Consider the following 18,790-nt stretch of genomic DNA (forward strand, 5'->3'; position numbering starts at 1 on the left):
GCGCTGTGTGGTCGCCGTGCGCGTGCGCGCGGGCGGCTGAGAAACGAATTTTGCGCCGCGAAGCTGTGCCGGGAGGTGGTGGCTGCTCTGGGCGGGCGGTCGCGGCGACTCCACGTGCTCCCCGCGGCCGGTTTCAACCGTTGGCGGACGCGGGCTGAGGGGTGAGGAGCGGCGGCTCAGAGGTCCGACCTGGGAGGCTGGGCTAGAGCGGGAGGAGGGGAGGGCGGCGGGGCTGATGCCTGCGTTTCCACCGAGCGGGTCCCTCTGCTTGACACACATGGAAGGAGGGAATCCATTCAGATCTGTTTGTGCTCTGGGTAGGTGGAAGGAGTTCTGGACTTAGAATGACCAGTTCTTCTCGACTTTAAAATGGAAAGGTTCTTGTGCAGGAAACCCTCCCTGTCCTGGGCGAAGCAGGACAGTGGGTCACCGCCGGGCAGCAGTGCTGGGGACAGGGCTCTCGTTTTCTCTGGGACTTGGGGAGCTCGGTCCTTGCGGAGGAGGCCTGAGGGCATGCGGGTTGGTTGAGAGCACGGACTTAGGGGCACGTGTGAGTCCAGGCTTGCCACCAACGGGACGTGTGACCACCTTAACGTCTTTGTGCCTCAGTTTCCTCGGTTCTCTAAAGGGAATGATGCAGAACCTAACTCAGGACCGTCGTGAGGGGTACAGGAGCACAGACGTGTTAACCACCTATGACAGAGCTTGGCACATAGTAAGTGCTCAGTAAAAGTCAGGATGCTCCTGCTGTTAAGGAGACAGGTGGGGGAAGGAAGTGGACTGTATTTGCAAGGCTGACCTTCCTGCAGAGAGGCCCTGCTTGGGACTGGTTCACACAGCACCCCTCTCCCCACGTCTAGCACGGAGCCTGGCTTCCACAGAGGGTTGTTCAACCAGAGACGGGATGCTGTTTAAGACATAGAGAGTGATGTAGGGGGCTGAGGTTAAGTTGACTTCTCCCAGCCTCAGTTTGCTCATCTGTTAAGTGGAGATGGATGTACTGCCTTCTCGCCGGGTTTGCAGAGCGCAAGGGGGCGGTCCTGTGTGAATGCCCGTCAGAGCCTCCCGGGTTTAGGTGGGATGGTGGACCCGCGTGTCCTTCCCTGCACAGTACCCATGGTTTCTTGGAACTGTACCCCTGAAAGAAAGGGCTGGTCTGGTTGGCCTGACCCCTCGTTTCACAGGGGAGAACTGGAAGTGCAGTGGGGACAGTGACTACCTTGAGGTCAGAGTGTTCACCGGGGACTATGCCGACATTGCCAGCCTGGCCTGTCAGATGGACTCTTTGGGTGGTCGTGATGGCGATGGGGTTTAGATCTGTGTGTATATGTGCTTGAGAATGCTTTAAGAATAGTGAATGTCTGCCTGGCGTAGCTCAGTGGATTGAGCTCGGACTGCGAACCAAAGTGTCGCAGGTTCGATTCCCAGTCAGGGCACATGCCTGGGTTGCAGGCCATGGCCCCCAGCAACCACACATTGATGTTTCTCTCTCTCTCTCTTTCTTCCTCCCTTCCCTCTCTAAAAATAAATAAATAAAATCTTTAAAAACATTCCTTTTTTAAAAAGAATAGTGAATGTAATTTTTGTAAGAAACAAAATATAAAAACATAGAGGGAGGGAGGCAAAAAAAAAATCACTCCAAATCCCAGTCCTGGAACTAAACCTGGGGGGTCATGTTCTCAGGGAACATGGCGCTAGAGTAGCACCCCTGGTGGGGCGCCAGAGGGGACCGGAGTGAGTTTTTGAAGATAGATGGGTGGGTTGAAGGTCCTATTTGAAGAAGAGTGGGGTTGGGTGGGCACTGGATGTCATAACATTGATGTGCAGGTTTATAGGGCACAGGACATTCTGCCATCGGGTAAGGACGAAGCTTCCATATTGTGCCTCTGATTTAAGCTTTGGCACAGTGCTCTAAGACCCATTTTGTAGGTAAACGGGTTCAAGTTAGGGTACCTTGAGGTGGTTCAGTGGGCTCCAGCTCAGATCCTCCAGCCCCGCATCTAGGCCCAGTTCAACAGAACGTGGCTACCGTCTTGATGAGTTCCCCACAGTTCCCAGCCCCTCACTGATTCTGCCTCTGCCCCTCAGCTGAGCATCACTTCCAGAACCTGACATCCTCCTCCACTGGGACACAGGCGGTTTGGCACAGTGTGGGCTGGCCTGAGAATTAAGACGTGGGTCCTCATGTTTTCAAATGGAAGCTCACTTGTACAGCCTTTGAGTTTTTCTGGATGAGGGTCTCAAGATCCTAGATGGCAAGTCATGGCCAGGGACACGACAAGTCAAGACGAGAGGCAGGGCGGGAGCTGTGGCGTGCCGCCTGGCTGTCGGGCTGCCCCTGCCACGGAGTGTGCCTCCAGGCAGATCGCTTACCCTCGCTGAGTGTGGGTGCCTGTGTGATCAGACCTCTTCGGGGGTGTCAGTGCAGTTGTGGTCCTAGGTGTGGAATGGCTCTGTGGACAGCTAATGCTCACGTTCTGTCTGTCTTCACCCCTTCCTCGGGTTAGGGCGAGCGGCGAGAACTCAGTAAATTGACCAGACAGCGGCAGCTCATGCAGAGGACCCGGCTGACTTTGGGGGGGCGGGCACCTGGGTGTACCTGAACCCCAGTGCACACTTGGCATCCAGCCAGGGTCTGCCGAATGGAACCACAGCGACTTACTCGGGACTGGAACCCGCGTGTGCTCTCTGCCAGTCCGGAAACGCTGCTTTCTGCTCGCCATTCTCTGCTCTCACATGCCCGCATCTCTGGGAGGAAGGACCCACGGAATCTCTGTGGCTGATGGGGACCCAGCCTTGGGCACCGAGACCGAGGAGCCAGGGAAGGAAATGGGGGCTCTTAATTTAGGTTCAGCCCCTAAAGAACACGCCTTTTTACACTTGGGGCCGAACGCTGAATGACGCCGGCGCCCAGCGGATGGTGTCCTGAGCCTGCAGGTAGCACGCTTCCGGCCCTCCTCTGGTCCAAGGGGGAGATGTCACACATTTCCACGCACATCATCTGGAGGTTTAGTTGTTTAAATTTCTTTCACATTTAGTCTCATGAAATTTTAATAAGTTTAATTTTTTTGTTTTAGGCAATGCTTGCTATCTTCAGTTGGAGAGACTGATGTCACATGGTGTGTTTTTGTAAGTTTTGTTGCATTTGCACTTCTGAGATGGTTAAGCCTGCACTAAGACTTGGGACGCCTCTCTGTTGTGCAGTTAGGATGGTTTTCAGCTTATTGTTCTTTGCGGTCCACCCCCCAGACACACACACACACACACACACACACACGCACACAGGTGTTTCCCCAGGGGGCTGGGTCAGCTGTGAGGCCCAATCAGGGTGACCCTCGGCTGGTGCTGGGATAGCCTCTGGGCTCTGAATACGTGAGCAGTACGTTCCTTACGGGGCTTGCTTATCTCACCAGCCAGCAGGCAGCCACGTGTTCCCGGTTCACGTCAAGGGTAAAGACGCACGCAGGCTGTGAAGCCTGCAGCCGGCACTGAGGGGCCGAGTCCGACTCCCAGTGTGCGCTGCCCTTTCCGCTTGGGAAAGACAATGCGCCCACTTCTACACGTGGATGTTTGCTGTACGAGACTGAATGGAAGGGTTGGGGGCGTCTTTCCTGTGGACATGAGGTCAAATTCCAGCCCTCGCCGAGCTGCTGTTGACACTCTGCGGCTCATCCCTGGAGGGGGGGCGTGTTCTGCACAGATACTCCCGGCATCTTCTTTGTCAACATGGCTGGCTCCTGTCAGTCCGTACGTCTTGTTTCCACCGGCCCTTCCCAGGCCTTTCATTCCAGACCTGTGGCAGCCGAGTCTCCCCAGGGGGTCTGTCTCAAAGCTTGCTGACGCCGCCTCCTCTTCCCTCGTCCCCCTCACCCAGGAAACAAAATAAACTTGAACGAGGAAGGCCAGGAAGCTCTAGGGCCCAGGGGTGTCCAGCCTGTGGCCCGCAGGCCACGTACAGCCCAGGGTGACTGTGAACGTGGCCCAACACAAATTGTAAATCACTTAAAACACCATGAGGTTTTCTTTCTTTGTGATTGTGTGTTGCAGTGTATTTAATGTGTGGCCCAAGAGCATTCTTCTTCCAGTGTGGCCCAGAGACGCCAGCAGGTTGGAAACTCCTGCCTAGGCCATGGCCTAACCCTGAGAGGGTATTTGTCATTGTGGAATTGCATCACGAACGTACTTAGCACATTCTTCAGCAGATAATTTGACTTCCCGCAGCTGCTTCTGCTGTGTGTGTGCGGTGGCAGCATGCCCTCTGTGTCTTGGTGACGCGTTGACGGTCGTCAGCCCTTGCTCTCATACCAAAGTCCCCCCCCCCACTGTGTATTTGTTGCCGTGCTGCTGGCTCTTGGTTCAGCCTTTGTTGCCCCTGAGAGGCCGGTCAGCCACTGTCCTTGCTGCCCGTCACTGACTGAGCCTCCTTCTGCAGAAAGCTGAGCTTGGAGGGAGCCCACCCCCAGGACTTGCACCAGTCTCACAGCCTCACCCATCTTCCCCGCACCCGGGGGGGGAGACGGCGTGGTTGCTGTAGGCCCAGAGCACACAGGCGTGTTTCCTTCGGATTCTGTGCGAGGCTGTGGTCGACTGCACGCCCTTCCTCGCTCATCTACCCTGATGGCGAGTGGGGGTGCGGGGGGCCTGGGCCAGGGCCTGCGTTTGCACACAGCCCAACAGGCAGGCCCCTGTCCAGCAATGCTCTGAAGGGCCAGAGGCCCCCACGAGACACCGGCTGGGCCTTGGTAACCCAGGAGCCGCAGCCAGGACGTGCATTTCCATTCAAGGCCGAGTGGCCGGGAGCAGCCCTGGTCTCTGCTCTGCCTGGGTGCAAGCTCTCCGGCAGTGACCCGGAGGGGGTGGTTCAGGCACGAGCCTGCTCTGGGCACCGAGGGGCCCTCGTCTGTGCTGGAGGGTGTGGGGGCGAGGTCTTACCTGAAGCAAACTGCCCCAGTTTCCTTGACCTTTGCCCCGGTTTCCTGAGTGAGCAAACGAGTGCTGGGTCAGACAGTTCTCGGTGGTTTTGCTGTGACACTTATTTGTTCTATAAAACAGTACTCTTTAAGAATCTGGTGATTAAAAGATTAGATAAGCATGGAAAGTTACTGTGACTTCTGTCACACTTTAGACAAATTTGCATTTTTTTTTTGAGCACAGTAGCAGCTCGGTGGGTTTTTAAATGGTGGTTATGTATCTGTGTGGCCGTGTGTAATGCTGACCCCGTGCTGGGCACAGGTGGTGGGTCTGTGCGCCCGCCCGTAACTCAGCCCCCGGCAGTGAGGACAGCCGCAGCGGCCCCCCTGTTTACTGCACCGACAGGAGCCCACGGAGGAGGCCCCTCGCCCGTTCCCTCTCCGCGGGGCCCGAGGGCACGGCCTCCTGTGTCCACCCCTGCGGGCACACGGTAAAGCCTGCACGGAAGTTGCTTGTGCTCACAGGGATTGTCGGTGGGGCGCTTCTGTACTTTCTAAAGCGCCCTCATCCCCCTCATTGTGTCCTTGTTGGATCAGTATTTGGGGACCTGAAATGCTTTGCAGTACTCGCCTAAGGTGAGAGAGAGATGGTGGGGGGCGGAGAGAGGGAGAGAGAGTTACTAGAAAGGGTAAGATATTTCACTTAATGCCCCCCTAACTTGTCATGTTTGGAGCCTGCTACCACGCTTGATTCCTGGTTCTGCTACTGTGTGACCTTGGGCAAGTCACCTACTCGCCCTGTGCTTCCGTAGCTCGTGTAGACGGAGCGCTAGTGCCCCCTCGGGTGTTGCTGTGAGGATTCCTGTTAACGTGGGTGGAGCTCTGAGAGGCCCAGAGCTGAGAGTGAGCCCCCCACAGACGTCAGGCATCGGTGTCCCGGCCGGTCACAGTTTTGCCCCCGCGGTGGCGGCGGTGTGTGGAGATTGCTGACCGGCTCGGACTCTGTTGTTCGTAGTTACCTTCGTGTGAAATTCCAGTTGGAAAGTTAGCCGTGTGATTGTTTATTGAGAATAAAAGTTTCAGATTAGGATGATAATTATCTCTTTTTTTCCTTTATTTTTAATTTCTCTTAGGACAAGACTCACAGTCTCTCTCGCATAGAGCACAGCGCGGCACTCAGTGAACCATGGTGTTTTTCACCTGCAACGCGTGCGGGGAGTCGGTGAAGAAGGCGCAGGTGGAGAAGCACCTGGCCGTGTGCCGCGGCTGCGAGTGCCTCTCCTGCATCGACTGCGGCGCCGACTTCTGGTGAGTCCCGCGGGGCTCCGAGGGCCCGGCGCAGGCCCGGGCCGGTCTGGGGGGCCGTTTGCACAGAGCTGTGGAAAGCAGAGGCGTGCTGGAAGGAAGACAGACATCGTGGAAAAGGTGGGAGTGGGCGCAGGACCGTTCGCCCTGCGTGGACGAGTTAAGGAGAAGGCTGGAGGAGGGGAGCTGTGGCGGCGGGAATGCCTGACCCGGCGGTGCGGCTGCCTCGTCGGCCCGTCGCCGGAGCCTGGGCGGGGGCCGTGGAGCAAGGCTTCAGGGGCCCCAGGGCTGCCAGCACTGAAGAGATGGCTTAACACGCCAGAAAAGGGGTGTCCGAGACGGGAGGCCAATCCCAGCCAGGAGATCAGAGGTCGGGGGGAGCTCCTGCTCCCCGGTGCATCCATCCCACGCTTCCACTGGAGGGGGGGCAGGGCAGACCCTGCGTGTCCCCCCACGGTGTCTTCAGGGGGCGTGTCCTCTGGGAGGGCGTGTCCTCGGGAGGGCCTCTGCAGCTGGCTGACTCCTCACCCCCGCAGCCTCAGAGGCTCCAGTGAAGGGGCGGCTGTGCTGCCTCTGCCCGCTGTCCTCTGCGGCGTTTGGGTGCTGTTTGCCAACAGCACATTTCACTTTTATGCTAGAGCAATGATACTTAAAAAAAAAAAATTTGAAAACCGCTGCAGTCCTTGTTCGTACCTAATGCTAGGAAGAAGCTTGATCGGGAACACAGGTGAAGCTGGGGTCTTTCTCACTGGGGATTTTGCCCCTGACCTTGTCCCACACATCTCCCTGGAGGCCCACACAACTTCCAAAAGACTGAGACAACTGAAATTTTCTTTCTTCCCAAGACTCTGAGATCCAGAACTTTTAATGATCTAACCCCATTTCTTTTTTTAAAAATTATTTTTATTGGGGTATAATTGACATATAACATTATATTAGTTTCACGTGTATGTTATGATTCAATATCTGTGTACATTGCACAAGTGGTCACAAAGTCTGGCTGACATCCGTCCCCGTGCATAGCCTCAGAAAGCTTTTTCCCTCGTGACGGGGACTCGCAGCTCTGATCCCTCGGCCACTTGCAAACACGCAGCGTTACCAACTGTGTAGGTGCCCTGCTGTGCAGGGCACCCTCGTGCCTTTTCAACCCGGTTTAATTTTTTATTGTTTTTTTTTATTGAGGTGTATTGATGTGCAACATTCCCTTAGTTCCGGTACCAGATTTTATTCCAGCTTTGAACTTGCACTCCAACTAATTATTGATTGCCAGCTATGTTGCCTGGCAGTCTGACAGATCTTGTAACTTAAGATACAGCCACCTATTGCAGAGAATTTTTTTAATTCAGCGTAGAGGCCCTTACGACTAACAACAAGTCCTGCTCATCAGTGTGGTTTAAGGCATTAGGATGCAAAGTGGATGGGGAGTTTGGAGGCGGGTTCCGCGGTGGCCGGTTTGGCAGAGGGAAGGTTTGGCAGAGGGAGGCCGTGGCTGAGCAGCGGCGGGTCGTGAGCAGAGTGAGGGAAGGGCGGGGGGTGGCGGGCGGGCCGGTGAGGAGCAGCACCGGGCTAGCACACGACAGCCTCTGCTCTGGGCGTCATCTGACGGCGGGACCTCTGTCGCCTCACAGGGGCGATGACTATAAAAGCCACGTGAAATGCATAAGTGAAGATCAGAAGTACGGTGGCAAAGGCTATGAGGGTAAAACCCACAAAGGCGATCTCAAACAGCAGGCGTGGATTCAGGTAAGGTCTGGTGCATCTAGTAGCGTCACCTGTCACCTTCCACTTTTCTCTGAAGCCTGGGACACCGAGAGGGAACGCGTCATCCGTGCCTACTGGAGCCGGAAACCTCGCGTCTTAGCGCAGGCCGCGGTTGGGCAGCTGAGCCTTGCAGAAGAGTAATTCTCTGTTGATGATTGCAGTGTCGTTTGTCTTTAATCCGAGTGTTTTGTAGGTTTCGTGCAAAAATATTTTAGAATTTTCACCAGCAAGTCTTCCAGTCCACGAACATTTCCACTTATTTGTGTCGTCTTTTTTTCCAGCAGTGTTTTGTAGTTTTCAGTAGATGTCTTTCATGAACTCCTTGGTTCCGTTTGTGCCTGAGCAGTTTATTATTCATGCTCTTGTGAATGGGACTGTTTTCTGAATTTCTGTTGCAGGTTGTTATTTTGTACAAATGCTCCTTGACCGTCGAGGGTTAGTTCTGCAGGTGTGCTGGCCTTGCTCTGGGGGTCCAAAGGTTCTTTCTGCAGAATCTTCAGGGTGCCCCACATGTGGGAAGGACCGTGTTGGCTGCGAACGGAAATCGTTTCCCTTTTTTCTGATTTGGATGCCTTTTGTTTCTTTGTCTTACCTGACGGCCCCGGCCAGGATCTCTAATACTAATATGTGGAGTTCGTAAGCGTAGACATTAATTAATACAAAGTCTGGACTTGAAATGTGAATTCTGTAGCCATGGCTACAAGACACTGATGTATCAGTTTATTGCTTTTGTTTTATCTTCCTTTTTTTCCAGAAAGTTAATGAATTAATAAAAAGACCCAATGTCAGCCCCAAAGTGAGAGAACTTTTAGAGCAAATTAGTGGTTTTGACAACATCCCCAGGAAAAAGGCAAAATTTCAGGTACGTGGTTGACGGGGCTTCCCTGGCCGGGGGTGGGGACGGGCCCGCCAGTGACAGCCCGTGGGCCTTGTGGGATGGGATGCACGTCCTAGTGTGTCTCTCTGTTCCTTGTAGAACTGGATGAAGAACAGTTTAAAGGTTCACAATGAATCGGTCCTGGAGCAGGTGTGGGATATCTTTTCTGAAGCTTCCAGCAGTGTAAGTCTGATCTCATTTCCGAGTCTCAGTGTGGCAGAATGCTTAGTAACGATGCAGTGGGAGTGTCTTAGTTTTGGAGGTCAAGACCGCCTTCTTTTTCAGAGAGCCTCTGTGGGCCTTCGTTTATGGGAAGGAATAAACTGAGCGCCTTGCAGAGAAGAGTTCCTTATTGTGCGCAGAAAGGTGTTTTACCCCGTGTTTGGTGACGGTGGCGGCTCGCATGGAGTGATTGGCTCAGAAGTCAGGCAGCGGGCACATTGGAGGGAACAGGAGCTCTGGGTGTCTGACAGACCTGGGCTGAGTCCCTGCCGCTCCCTGCCAAACGTTCGGTCGTGGGCACGTTAATTAACATCTCTGAGCCGCAGTTTCCTGTACTTTAAAAAGTGGATCGTCATATTCATTCATTCATTCATTCATTCATTTGTTCAGTACTGACTGCATGCCGATCCGTGCCAGGACGTGAACAAAACCACAAACTACCTCCTGTGGTGAGAGTGCCGTGGAGGGAAGCAAACAAGGCGGGGCCACGGAGTGAGCGGGGCATCTGTTAGGAAAGGGGAGCAGGGTCCCAAGGGCCCCTCGATGTGCTGCAGTTTTGAAACAGATGAGACCACGGGAGCGTCTCCCCGGTGCCCAGCCTGCAGCCGGCACTCGGTGAGCGGCTCTCTACTCCCGTGGAGGGAGGACGCCCCGGGGTCTGGCGGTCGGCCACCTGCCGGTCAGAGTGGGTCTGTGGGTGAGTTCCCAGGTGCGGGCACTCCTGCGGAGAGTGCTGGAGTGCTGTCGTGTAGCCGCACTGTGGGTTACGTTGTTGACTTGATTTTTTTTTTCACGTGAATTCAGTTGCACTCTCTTCCTGTTTGGATCTTACATCCCATTTGGAGACTTATATCAGTAGTAGTTTAAAAAAACAGTGCGTCTGGCTCGTCTTTTATTCCAGTCACATTGTTAGGAGTTGCTTTATATACAGAGAATACTTAATTTAATTTAAATGACTTATTTATTTTGTAAAAGATTTTATTTATTTTTAGAGAGAGGGGAAGGGAGGGAGAGAAGCATCAATGTGTAGTTGCCTCTTGCGCGCCCCCTACTGGGGACCTGACATGGCCCGCAACCCAGGCGTGTGCCCTGACTGGGAATTGAAGCTGTGACCCTTTGGTTTGCAGGCTGGCGTTCACTCACTCCACTGAGCCATACCAGCCAGGGCTAGACAGAATATTTTAGACAGCAAATGGAGATATCTAGCATTTGTCTCAAAATATCAAATTGGGCCTTTGAAACCCTATAACCAATCATTTAATTGGCCTTTATTAAAGTGGCACCTATTTTGGAAAGGTTATTGCCATTGTTTTTACTAAGAATCAAAGATTTGAAATGATTTAGTTCAACTAAAGAGAGAGTTTTTTTTTGTTTTTTTTTTTTTTCAAAAAAAAGTTCTTGCAATTTCCCTTTTGAAGCTGTGGACTTTGTAAGACTGGAGTGCAGTGGTCAGCGAGGAGCTCGGGGTGAGCCCTCGTGTGTCATCACGTTGCCTGTGCCCTGTGGCCTCCGTGGCGCGTCCCCGTGCCTGGTGCGGAGCGCGGGTCTCGAGGCCCCGTTCGCTCGTGTGTGTGTGTGTGTGTGTGTGTGTGTGTGTGGCGTCATCCCTCCCTCTGCTCTGTGCTGGGCTGTGGGCGTGTGCTACAACGTCAGGTCGCCGGGATGAGGTCGAAGGCAGGAGGGTCAGGGAGCCCAGGAGGGTGCTCAGTTGGGTAGGAGTCGGCGAGGGCAGTGTGTGTGTGGGGGGCCATGGTGGAGGAGAGCCCAGGATGGAGTGGAAGGAGATAGGAATGGATTCACCACTCCCTGTGGAGTGGCTGCTGGTGGGGTAGAAGCGTGTCCCCGCCTCCCTCGCTCTCCCTCCCCTCCTGTGGGGGTGGGTGGGGAGGCAGGGCACCAGCTAGAGACTCGTTCTGACCTGGGTGGACAGTGGGCCGAGGTCTGTGGCCCTTGGTGGTTATAATAACTGACACGCAATGAGAACAACATCGTGGGGTAGATGGGAAGCTTCTTTGTCCCCTTCTTCCTCCTGAGTCTGTTCTGAACTCCTCTGCTTCACCTGCACGTGCCTGGACTGCTTTATCTCTCCGACCTGCAGCTGAGAAAGCCCCAGCCGTTTAGTGTAACACCCGTTTCCTAGATGCTGCGCCTTCCGCCAGCGGCTGTGCGCCGGTGTCAGAGTGAGGCGTGACTGCCCGGTGTTCTTGTGCTCGAGTTAAAGCCGGTCTTTCTGCATCTGGTCCGCCTTGGGGGGCAGTGGCTCCCTGCTTGGGACCTAGTCTCCGGAGGGGGGGACGGAGGCGGCTGGCCGGGGCCAGCCGGCTGGTCACTTACGGGGACGGAACCTGGGCGAGGGCTGCAGAGCGTCAGTGCGGTGACTCCCCGGGGCTGCTGCCGCCACTGACCCGGCCGGCCCTGCCGCCAGGCGCCCCCGGGCCCACGGCAGTTCCATAGGCAGCCTGGCCCGAGAGCAGGGCTGGTGTAGCGACCCCCAGCGCATCCTCAGTCGAGGAGTGCGGCAGGCCCTGGGCCGAGCTGTGCCGAAGTCCTTTTTGGAGGCAGGATGCGTGTGCCGATTGAGTGAGGGAGTGCGTGCAGTGAGTGGGAAGGCGCTCTCACCCAGTCCGTGCAGCCGCCCAGTTTCCGTGACGACGAGGCTCCGCCTCCGTCTGGCTCGTGGTCGTTCACGGAGCCCTTGGCGTGCTTCAGCCGGGTGTGCTGAGCGCCCTCTGCACTGGGCCCGTGACGTTTCTTGTTTTATTTGCACACCAGCTGTATGAGAAGGGGTTGTCACTACCTTCACCTTACAGACCGGAAGACAGTGTGGAGCAGATGAATGACTTGCCCTGTCATTGTCAGAGCTGGGACTTGAACCCAGGTCTGCAGATACATAAACCTTTTGGTTTCTGCCGCACATGAATGCTCGCCTTTCGTTGAAAAGCAAGGTGAACAATGAGCCAAAAGTGACGGTCTGTGAAGCGATCTAAGGGTTCCTCCCTCTCCCAGGGGAACGGACGGGGCTGTCGCGTGCAGAGAGGGTGTGGGCGTGGGCAGTCCCCCCCAGTCTGTGTGTTTCTGCCGCGTGCTAACTGCGGGGTGGTCGTGGCTCCGAAGTGGTAAGTAGTGAAGACGGTCTTTTCTTGGAACAGTGTGAGCAGTAGATACACTCAGTGAGTGAACAGGTGTGCCTGGAATGAGGACTTACCGTGTTTCTTGGTTTTGCTTAATAATAAGGAACCAGTCGGTAAAGGGCACGATCAACAGCCACTCAACCAAGCGGCAAAGCCGCCTGCAGAGATCTCCACCAAGGTGGCACCTTCCAAAGCACATGACACCGTGGAAGGGCAAGTAGAGGCGAAGAAAAATAAGAGAGAAAGGAAGGAGGAGCGGCAGAAGAGCAGGAAAAAAGAAAAGAAAGAACTAAAATTAGAAAACCACCAAGAGAATTCGAAGAGTCAGAAGACTAAAAAGCGAAAAATGAGACAGGAGGCGGAGCCGGAGGCCGGAGCGGGGGATGCCCCCGAGGCCGCCAGCCCCGCGGGGAAGAAGGGCCACAGGAAGAAGAACAAGGGCCAGCGTGCGGAGGACGGGGCAGCGGATGGAGCCTCGGACCAGGCAGAGGCCCGGGCCGGTCCCGGAAAGAGGAAGCGGAAGCTCTCCGAAGGTGTGTGGTTATTAGCTCATGGTGCGAGGCTTGTTAAAAACTAGTGCTGTGGACTTGGGATGTGTAAGATCTGGTAGACTTTGCGTTTCTTTTGAACCAGGTAAGACAAAGAGCATGAGTTTTGGGGCCAGGCCGAGCTGGGCTCTCACCTCTCAGCTCCCCGTGCGCCCCCGCCCTAGAGGAGAAACCCCACGTGCTGGGGTGCCTGGGGAGCCAGCTCAGGGATGGATGGACGTGTAGCTGATGTCATAAATGCCAAAATCTCTCTTTTTTAAAAATTCTTGTTTAGTTGAAGCAGATTCTAAGAAGAAAAAGATAAAGCTCCCAGGACATTCTGAGGGCGGAGAACCAGAAAACCACGAAGCTACTCCTGCAAAAGGTACCGCTTCTGGCTCCAGCCGGGTGGGCCGGTTCGCCGGAGCCCCATCCCGTCCACCGACAGCTGTGGTTCAGTTCCTGGTCGGGACACTGACCTAGGCTGCAGGTCCGATTGCCAGTCAGGGCACACGGGGAGGCGACCAATCAGTGTTTCTCTCTCACATCTCTCCCCTCCTTCCCTCCCTCTCTTTTCCGCACCCCCTCTGGCCCTCACCCCCTTTCTTCTTGGTTGAAGATTCAAACTAAGAAAGGTATGACTTCTGTCATTTGGAAAGCTCTGTCCTCTTTAGGTTGGGGGAGGGGACAGTGAACCAGGGCCTTTTGGCAGGTCATGCCCTCCAGAGGCGTGTGGGAGGATTTGAAACCAAGGTGTGACCCCACCCACAGTCATGGGTGAGAACTGTGCACGTCACGCCTGCCGTGTCTGTCGTGCTGTGAGGACAGGGGAGAGCAGCCGGGCCCGGGAGGAAGCGTGATCTCTGGAACTGACAAGAAGCCCAGCACTGCTCTCCGAGACCCGGCTCCCTTCCCTCCTTCCTTCCAGCCAGACCTGGCTGCTCCCCTTCTTGTCTCGGGGTTCGTCCCTGGTGCCTCCTTACTTGGAAACCCTGTGGCCACCCCTCTTCCTCAGCCAGAGCATGTACCTGTCAGAACCCAGGCCCTGGCCTTTAAGGCTCCCGCTCAGTGCGGCCTCCCCCACAAAGGAGCCCCAGTTCCTCAGGCCCGAAGCTCCCCGGGTCCTGCCAGTTCAGAAGAGAGGCAAGGACTCAGGGGGAATTGAGGCTTTGTTAGTGCAGGTTCCGCGACTGCCCGCTCCCGTCGGGTGAGATCTCTGAGCTCGGAACCCAGCCTCCAACTTCCTATATATACACACGAGGCTTTTACAAAACGGTTTTGAGGTCATTGCAGATTCTCGTGAAGCTGTAGGGTGAGTCTTAGCCCCCGGCAGTGATAACTGGGGCCGTCCTCTCGCATCTAAGTGACGCTCCGCTGCTCCTCTCCGGCGCTGTGCGTCGCTCCCTGGTCTTGGTGGTGCTCAGCCTCGCTGAGGCCCTTCAGCGCAGCTGTGTCTGCTTACGGGGGTCTGTAGTGGCAGTGTTTGTGACACTCCGACCTGCTCGCTACGAAGGGTGGCCGGGCCTGCAGGCCACGTGCCCACGCAGGACTGGCTCCCATCCCGGGAGCAGATGGATGTGCGGAGGTCATTTCTTCGCCCTCCTGGTAGCGGTAGCACGACAAAACAGAGTGTTTTACATGTTGTTCTTTGTACTGCAGGTAAATTCAACTGGAAGGGGACGATTAAAGCGATTCTGAAGCAGGCACCAGACAACGAAATAGCAATCAAAAAGTTAAGGAAAAAGGTATGGCCTGTAAACCCAGGTACATAAGCTGGGGAGAATGAGTTCTTTATTTTAGCATGTACAACGTTTAGAACCACCTAGAATACTGTAAACTTTCGTGTGTGCGTCTCCGTGGTTTCCACGTTGTTCTGGCGATCCGTCTGGGCTGGTGGGGCCGGGACCGGCCGAGCCCTGTGACCCCTCTGCAGCCCAAGTAGGGCCTGCGTTCCTTGGAGATTGTTCTAGATGGTTTGCTGACTTTTGATCTCTCCAGGGCAACGGCTTCTTGTTTTTAACTCTTCATCGACATGTGGCCCACTGGTAGCCAGGTGCTCGCACACGCGCGGCTGCCTGGGTTTTCACAGGCAGGACCGTGGGACCAGCCCTGGGCCTCTTACTTCTCGCTGCTGCCCCCTCTGGGTTGGAGGGAGAGCGCCCCAGGACGGGGACCCTCGTCTGACAGCTGTTCTCCCCCGTGAAGGTTTTGGCTCAGTATCACGCGGTGGCAGATGAACGGCACCGGTCTGAAGAGGAGCTCCTGGTCATCCTCAATAAGAAAATCAGCAAGAACCCCACCTTCAAGTTACTGAAGGACAAGGTCAAGCTTCTGAAATGAACATTTTTATATTTATAAATTGAGTATATTCTGTTGATTTCTTCTTTTCACTGCTGTTTGTAAAACATGTAATGAATAATAACACCTTACGTTTTGCTTTCCTACCTGGACTTTTAAGTTAAGAAGAATATATATTTTTGGTAGAACTTTTATGAGAATAAACTATATTGTCCAAAATACTAAATCTGTGATGGTGAAAGTAATTATACAGACTCGTATGTGCAAAGTATTTTTAAATGTCACAAGTCAAAAAATCCCCCCTCCTTTGCTCAGACTAAAATGTATTTGTTTTGACTACACCCTCTCTGCGAGAGGTTATTTGTGGGTGTGTCTGTGTTGGTGAGTGGTGTGTTCGAATCACAGAGGTCCTGCAGGCGTGTGTGCACAGCTGTTGTGCGTGGTGACCCTCCCCTGGCCCAGGGCGCTGCTCTTGGAGGGGGGTGTCCACTCTGCAGAGCCCCCAGTCTCTCAGCCGAAGACAGATGTGTCAGCAACCAGACCCAGGTGTGGCCCGGGACCGGGTCCCAGAAAAGAGCTCCTGTGACCGAGCCCGTCGCTGAGCCCGCCGTGGCCCCAGTCCCCTGGCCGGACTGAAGTGCGTTCGGAGACGCCGCTCCAAGGCCTAGCCCGCCGTGCCGGAGAGCTGTGCCGTGCCACTTTCGCTATCTGAATAGGTTTGGGCCACAAGTCCCTTGAAAGTGGAATTGCCCTTTTATGCAGTGCTGGCTTGTAGTCAGCACCTCATCCTGCAGGGGTGAGCAAGAATGGGACGTGGGTGCTCTTGGCACCTCTGCTCGGGGTGGGCCCGAGGAGCCAGCTGCTGCCCTGCACGTGCCGGCGGAGCCCAGCAGCTCCGTGGTCAGTCCCGACTGGGGCCGTGCCGCTGGGGAGTGACGGGCGGGCTCCAGGGGCGTGGTGTCCAGGATGGGTGAGGGCTGAGGCCTCCGAGCAGGGCCTGCTGTCGGGCCCTGGCTGGTCCCTGGACGGTTAACCTCTCTGGAGCTCGCCCGTTTCACCTGGACGGGGGATGGAGGTCCCCCCAAGGGGTGAGCAAACGCACTAGCGTGTGTCGAGTACACAGCACCGTCCCTACAACCTGGCGGAGACGCGTTCAGGGGTTACCGCTGCCGTCTTCAGTGACCGTGTTGGAGAGCCGTGGACACTGCGGAAACCAGTGGAGGGAGTCCTGACCCAGAGCGTGTGTTCAGGGACGAGGGCAGAGCCCTCTGCGACTCCAGAGGCCAGTCCAGGACGTGCTTCCGCCCCTGTGCACAGTGGGGTGCGGGCCGCCCCCTAAGAGTCACGTTGACTGACAACACCTTAGCTTTGTGAGATTTGTGTTGATCAGATTTTTTGGTCAGTTTTACTGTGATGCTATAAGGCAAAATCTGGCAAAGTGAAGACATACACTGATAGGGTCCTCACTTCTGTCACCTCTGCCAGCCACCACCCAAGGTCCTCAAGGCTTCGAACGTGCCGGCAGCACAGGGCAGACAAGGGGTTGGCTGGGCAGGAAAGTTAGCGCAGCATCTGTGCGTTGGGGCTGGAGGCGGTAGCCTCTCGGTTCCCTCTGAGGATGAGGATGAGGAAGCAAGGCCAGGGGGCATTTCTGATGGGCAGTCTTGGGAGGTCTCTGCTGGAAGCAGCAGCTGGAGGCAGGAGGTGGGAGGAGCCCAGGGGCTCTGGCCACAGAGCAGGACCTGCAGCCACCCCGGTCCGGCACAGGGACTGCCCTTGGGCTCTGGCAGCTGCCCGCCCGGCGTGGACTCGAACGCACAGCGTTGGAGCTCCGGGGGTTTGGAAACTGGTCCGGCGGTACTCAGGGCAGGCTTGACCGCTCCATCTCCGTCCAAGGTGAACGTGAGGTTGAACCCTTCCATGTTCTGCCTCTCCCCGCGCAAGTCTAGTGGGCCTGGCGCTTGGGTGTCCCCAGATCTGCCAGGGACCCCTCTGACACCCACCCTGGTTTTCTCAAGTGCCACCCTTTCTGGCGTCCCTGGCATTGGTCACTGTGCCCTGGCCATTGTCCGTGATGCCGCTCACAGGCAGGACTGGGGGACGATGGGCTGCATGTCGCCTTCCAAGCAACGAAGACGTGTGACGGTCAGAGGCTGGGACCCTCCTTCATGTCAGGCGTGCCCAGCGTTTTGCAGTCCGGTGTGGCAACCGAGGCTCAGAACGGGGCAGGGGGGCCACGCAGGAGTGAGCCCTGGGCCACCTTCCCTCTGACCAGCTGTGACGGCCAGACACGGGCTGATGGCAAAAGTCCGAGAATGCAGCTCCTGAGGGCAGAGGGGCGTCCGTACGGAGAAAGATTAAACACTGTGAGGTCCCTCATCTCCCAGGTCTCCTCCGCCTCGGGCGCCACCAGTGGCTTGCCCCCGAGGTGAAGCGAGAGGACCTCTCTGCGGAGGGAGGGCCTTTGAAGGCCCCCGTTCCTCGTTCTGTTTCCAGACCACCTCATGGTGCGGTTGTGAGTAAAAGCTAATAAAGTCAAGATGAATGGCGTTTCGTAGATTTTTATTAGTATCTTTCAAAAGCTCTCGTCCTTCTAAATGTGTCATTTCTCTGTGGAAGTGAAACCTTGAATGGACCAGGTCCTATTAAAACAATTTACTGAGATGATCTCACTGGCCTGTAATTTTACCTCTTTTCCAAAATAGATTTATAGGAATTGGGGGGGCGGGTGGCAGGGGGAGGAAGAAGCCGTCTTGATAGACTGTTGTGTTCCAGGTAACACGTTCCCAGTTGAGTGAAGAAAGTTCCTGTAAGAGACCAGCGGCTCTCTCCACTTGGCCTCTGTCAGTCAAAGCCCTTTTGAGTCCGTCCCGCTGTGGAGAGCAGACCTCCTGGCTTCACGCTGCTGCGTCTCGGTGCTGAGACCCCAGTGCACCGCAGACAGGTCCCTGCCGCACCCTTCACCTGGGGGCAGGCCGCCGACCCCAGAGCACCCCACCCCTCGTGGGGAGAGGTTGGAGATCGATCGGCGCACCCCTCGAGGATGAGAGAGACAACATATTCTACATACTCACCAGGACGGCGTGCTCACTGCGTCTCAGCATATGTCAGCCTTTACCCCTCGTTCCGTCCACGGGGTGGAGAGCACAGGCCTTCCCAGTGCCTTTCTCACCTCGTGAACCGAGGAGCGCATATCGGGTTTCTCAGTGTAAGTGTCACTTCGTATTGATCCCTAAGTCATGCTCCGGCGAGAGGTCGGCGCTGTGGCTAACCTTTGTCCTCGAGCCCGTAGGCTGGCTTTAGGCAGCAGGTGCACATGAGGAGGCTCTCCCCTTCCGGTGCAGGAGGGGAGTCACTGCTCAGAGGCGGGTGGGGAGATGTCACATCTAAAGAGATTCTGTTGGGACGTCCGCTGTCGTGCGTGCATCGATTTTTGTTCTTCACAAACATGTGTTTGGACCTGAATCCTCCAGTACCCTCAACGCGTGCAATTCCTCCATTGTGCCCTCTTGTCCTCGAGACTGTACTATGTCACAAGGACAGAAGAGATAATTCCCATTCTATAATTCTGGAGGGACCCACAGTCCAGCCGGGGACCAATGGGGCAGCCACGGGGCACAGTGACAGACAGGGCTGCCTTGGTCTGGCCCCAGGGTTGCAAGGAACAGAAAACAAGTCAAGTTGGCACTGATGTTTTTTTAAACAACTTTTTTGTTTTTGGTTTTGTTTTTGGCTGAGAAATCTGTGTAGACTCAACAA

At 55.5% G+C, this 18,790-nt stretch overlaps 1 protein-coding gene across 4 annotated transcripts; it reads left to right on the forward strand.

The window, feature by feature from the left end:
* The first annotated feature begins 16 nt into the window (after nt 1-16).
* On the forward strand, nt 17-15,257 carry LYAR (Ly1 antibody reactive). 4 transcript variants are annotated; one of them, XM_045834398.1, is made up of 10 exons: nt 17-182; nt 3,078-3,129; nt 6,044-6,218; nt 7,844-7,958; nt 8,731-8,838; nt 8,953-9,036; nt 12,310-12,739; nt 13,029-13,118; nt 14,393-14,478; nt 14,939-15,257. In XM_045834398.1, the coding sequence occupies exons 3-10, from the start codon at nt 6,097-6,099 to the stop codon at nt 15,071-15,073; spliced, it is 1,170 nt and encodes a 389-aa protein (XP_045690354.1). In that variant the 5' UTR covers nt 17-182; nt 3,078-3,129; nt 6,044-6,096; the 3' UTR covers nt 15,074-15,257. The 4 variants fall into 4 exon arrangements, with proteins under 4 accessions (XP_045690354.1, XP_045690353.1, XP_045690352.1 ...); XM_045834397.1 differs by having other exon boundaries at nt 17-161; XM_045834396.1 differs by lacking the exon at nt 3,078-3,129.
* The last annotated feature ends 3,533 nt before the right edge of the window (nt 15,258-18,790 follow it).

Source organism: Phyllostomus hastatus, unplaced genomic scaffold (genome assembly GCF_019186645.2).
Source record: "Phyllostomus hastatus isolate PE091 unplaced genomic scaffold, TTU_PhHast_1.1 phas_contig_196, whole genome shotgun sequence".
NCBI lineage: Eukaryota > Metazoa > Chordata > Mammalia > Chiroptera > Phyllostomidae > Phyllostomus > Phyllostomus hastatus.

Coding starts and splice junctions, on each gene's coding strand:
- LYAR (XM_045834398.1), top strand. CDS start 6,097: ATGGTGTTTTTCACCTGCAACGCGTGCGGGGAGTCGGTGAAGAAGGCG. Junction 8,839..8,952: donor GGAAAAAGGCAAAATTTCAG/GTACGTGGTTGA, acceptor TGTTCCTTGTAG/AACTGGATGAAGAACAGTTT. Junction 9,037..12,309: donor TTTCTGAAGCTTCCAGCAGT/GTAAGTCTGATC, acceptor CTTAATAATAAG/GAACCAGTCGGTAAAGGGCA.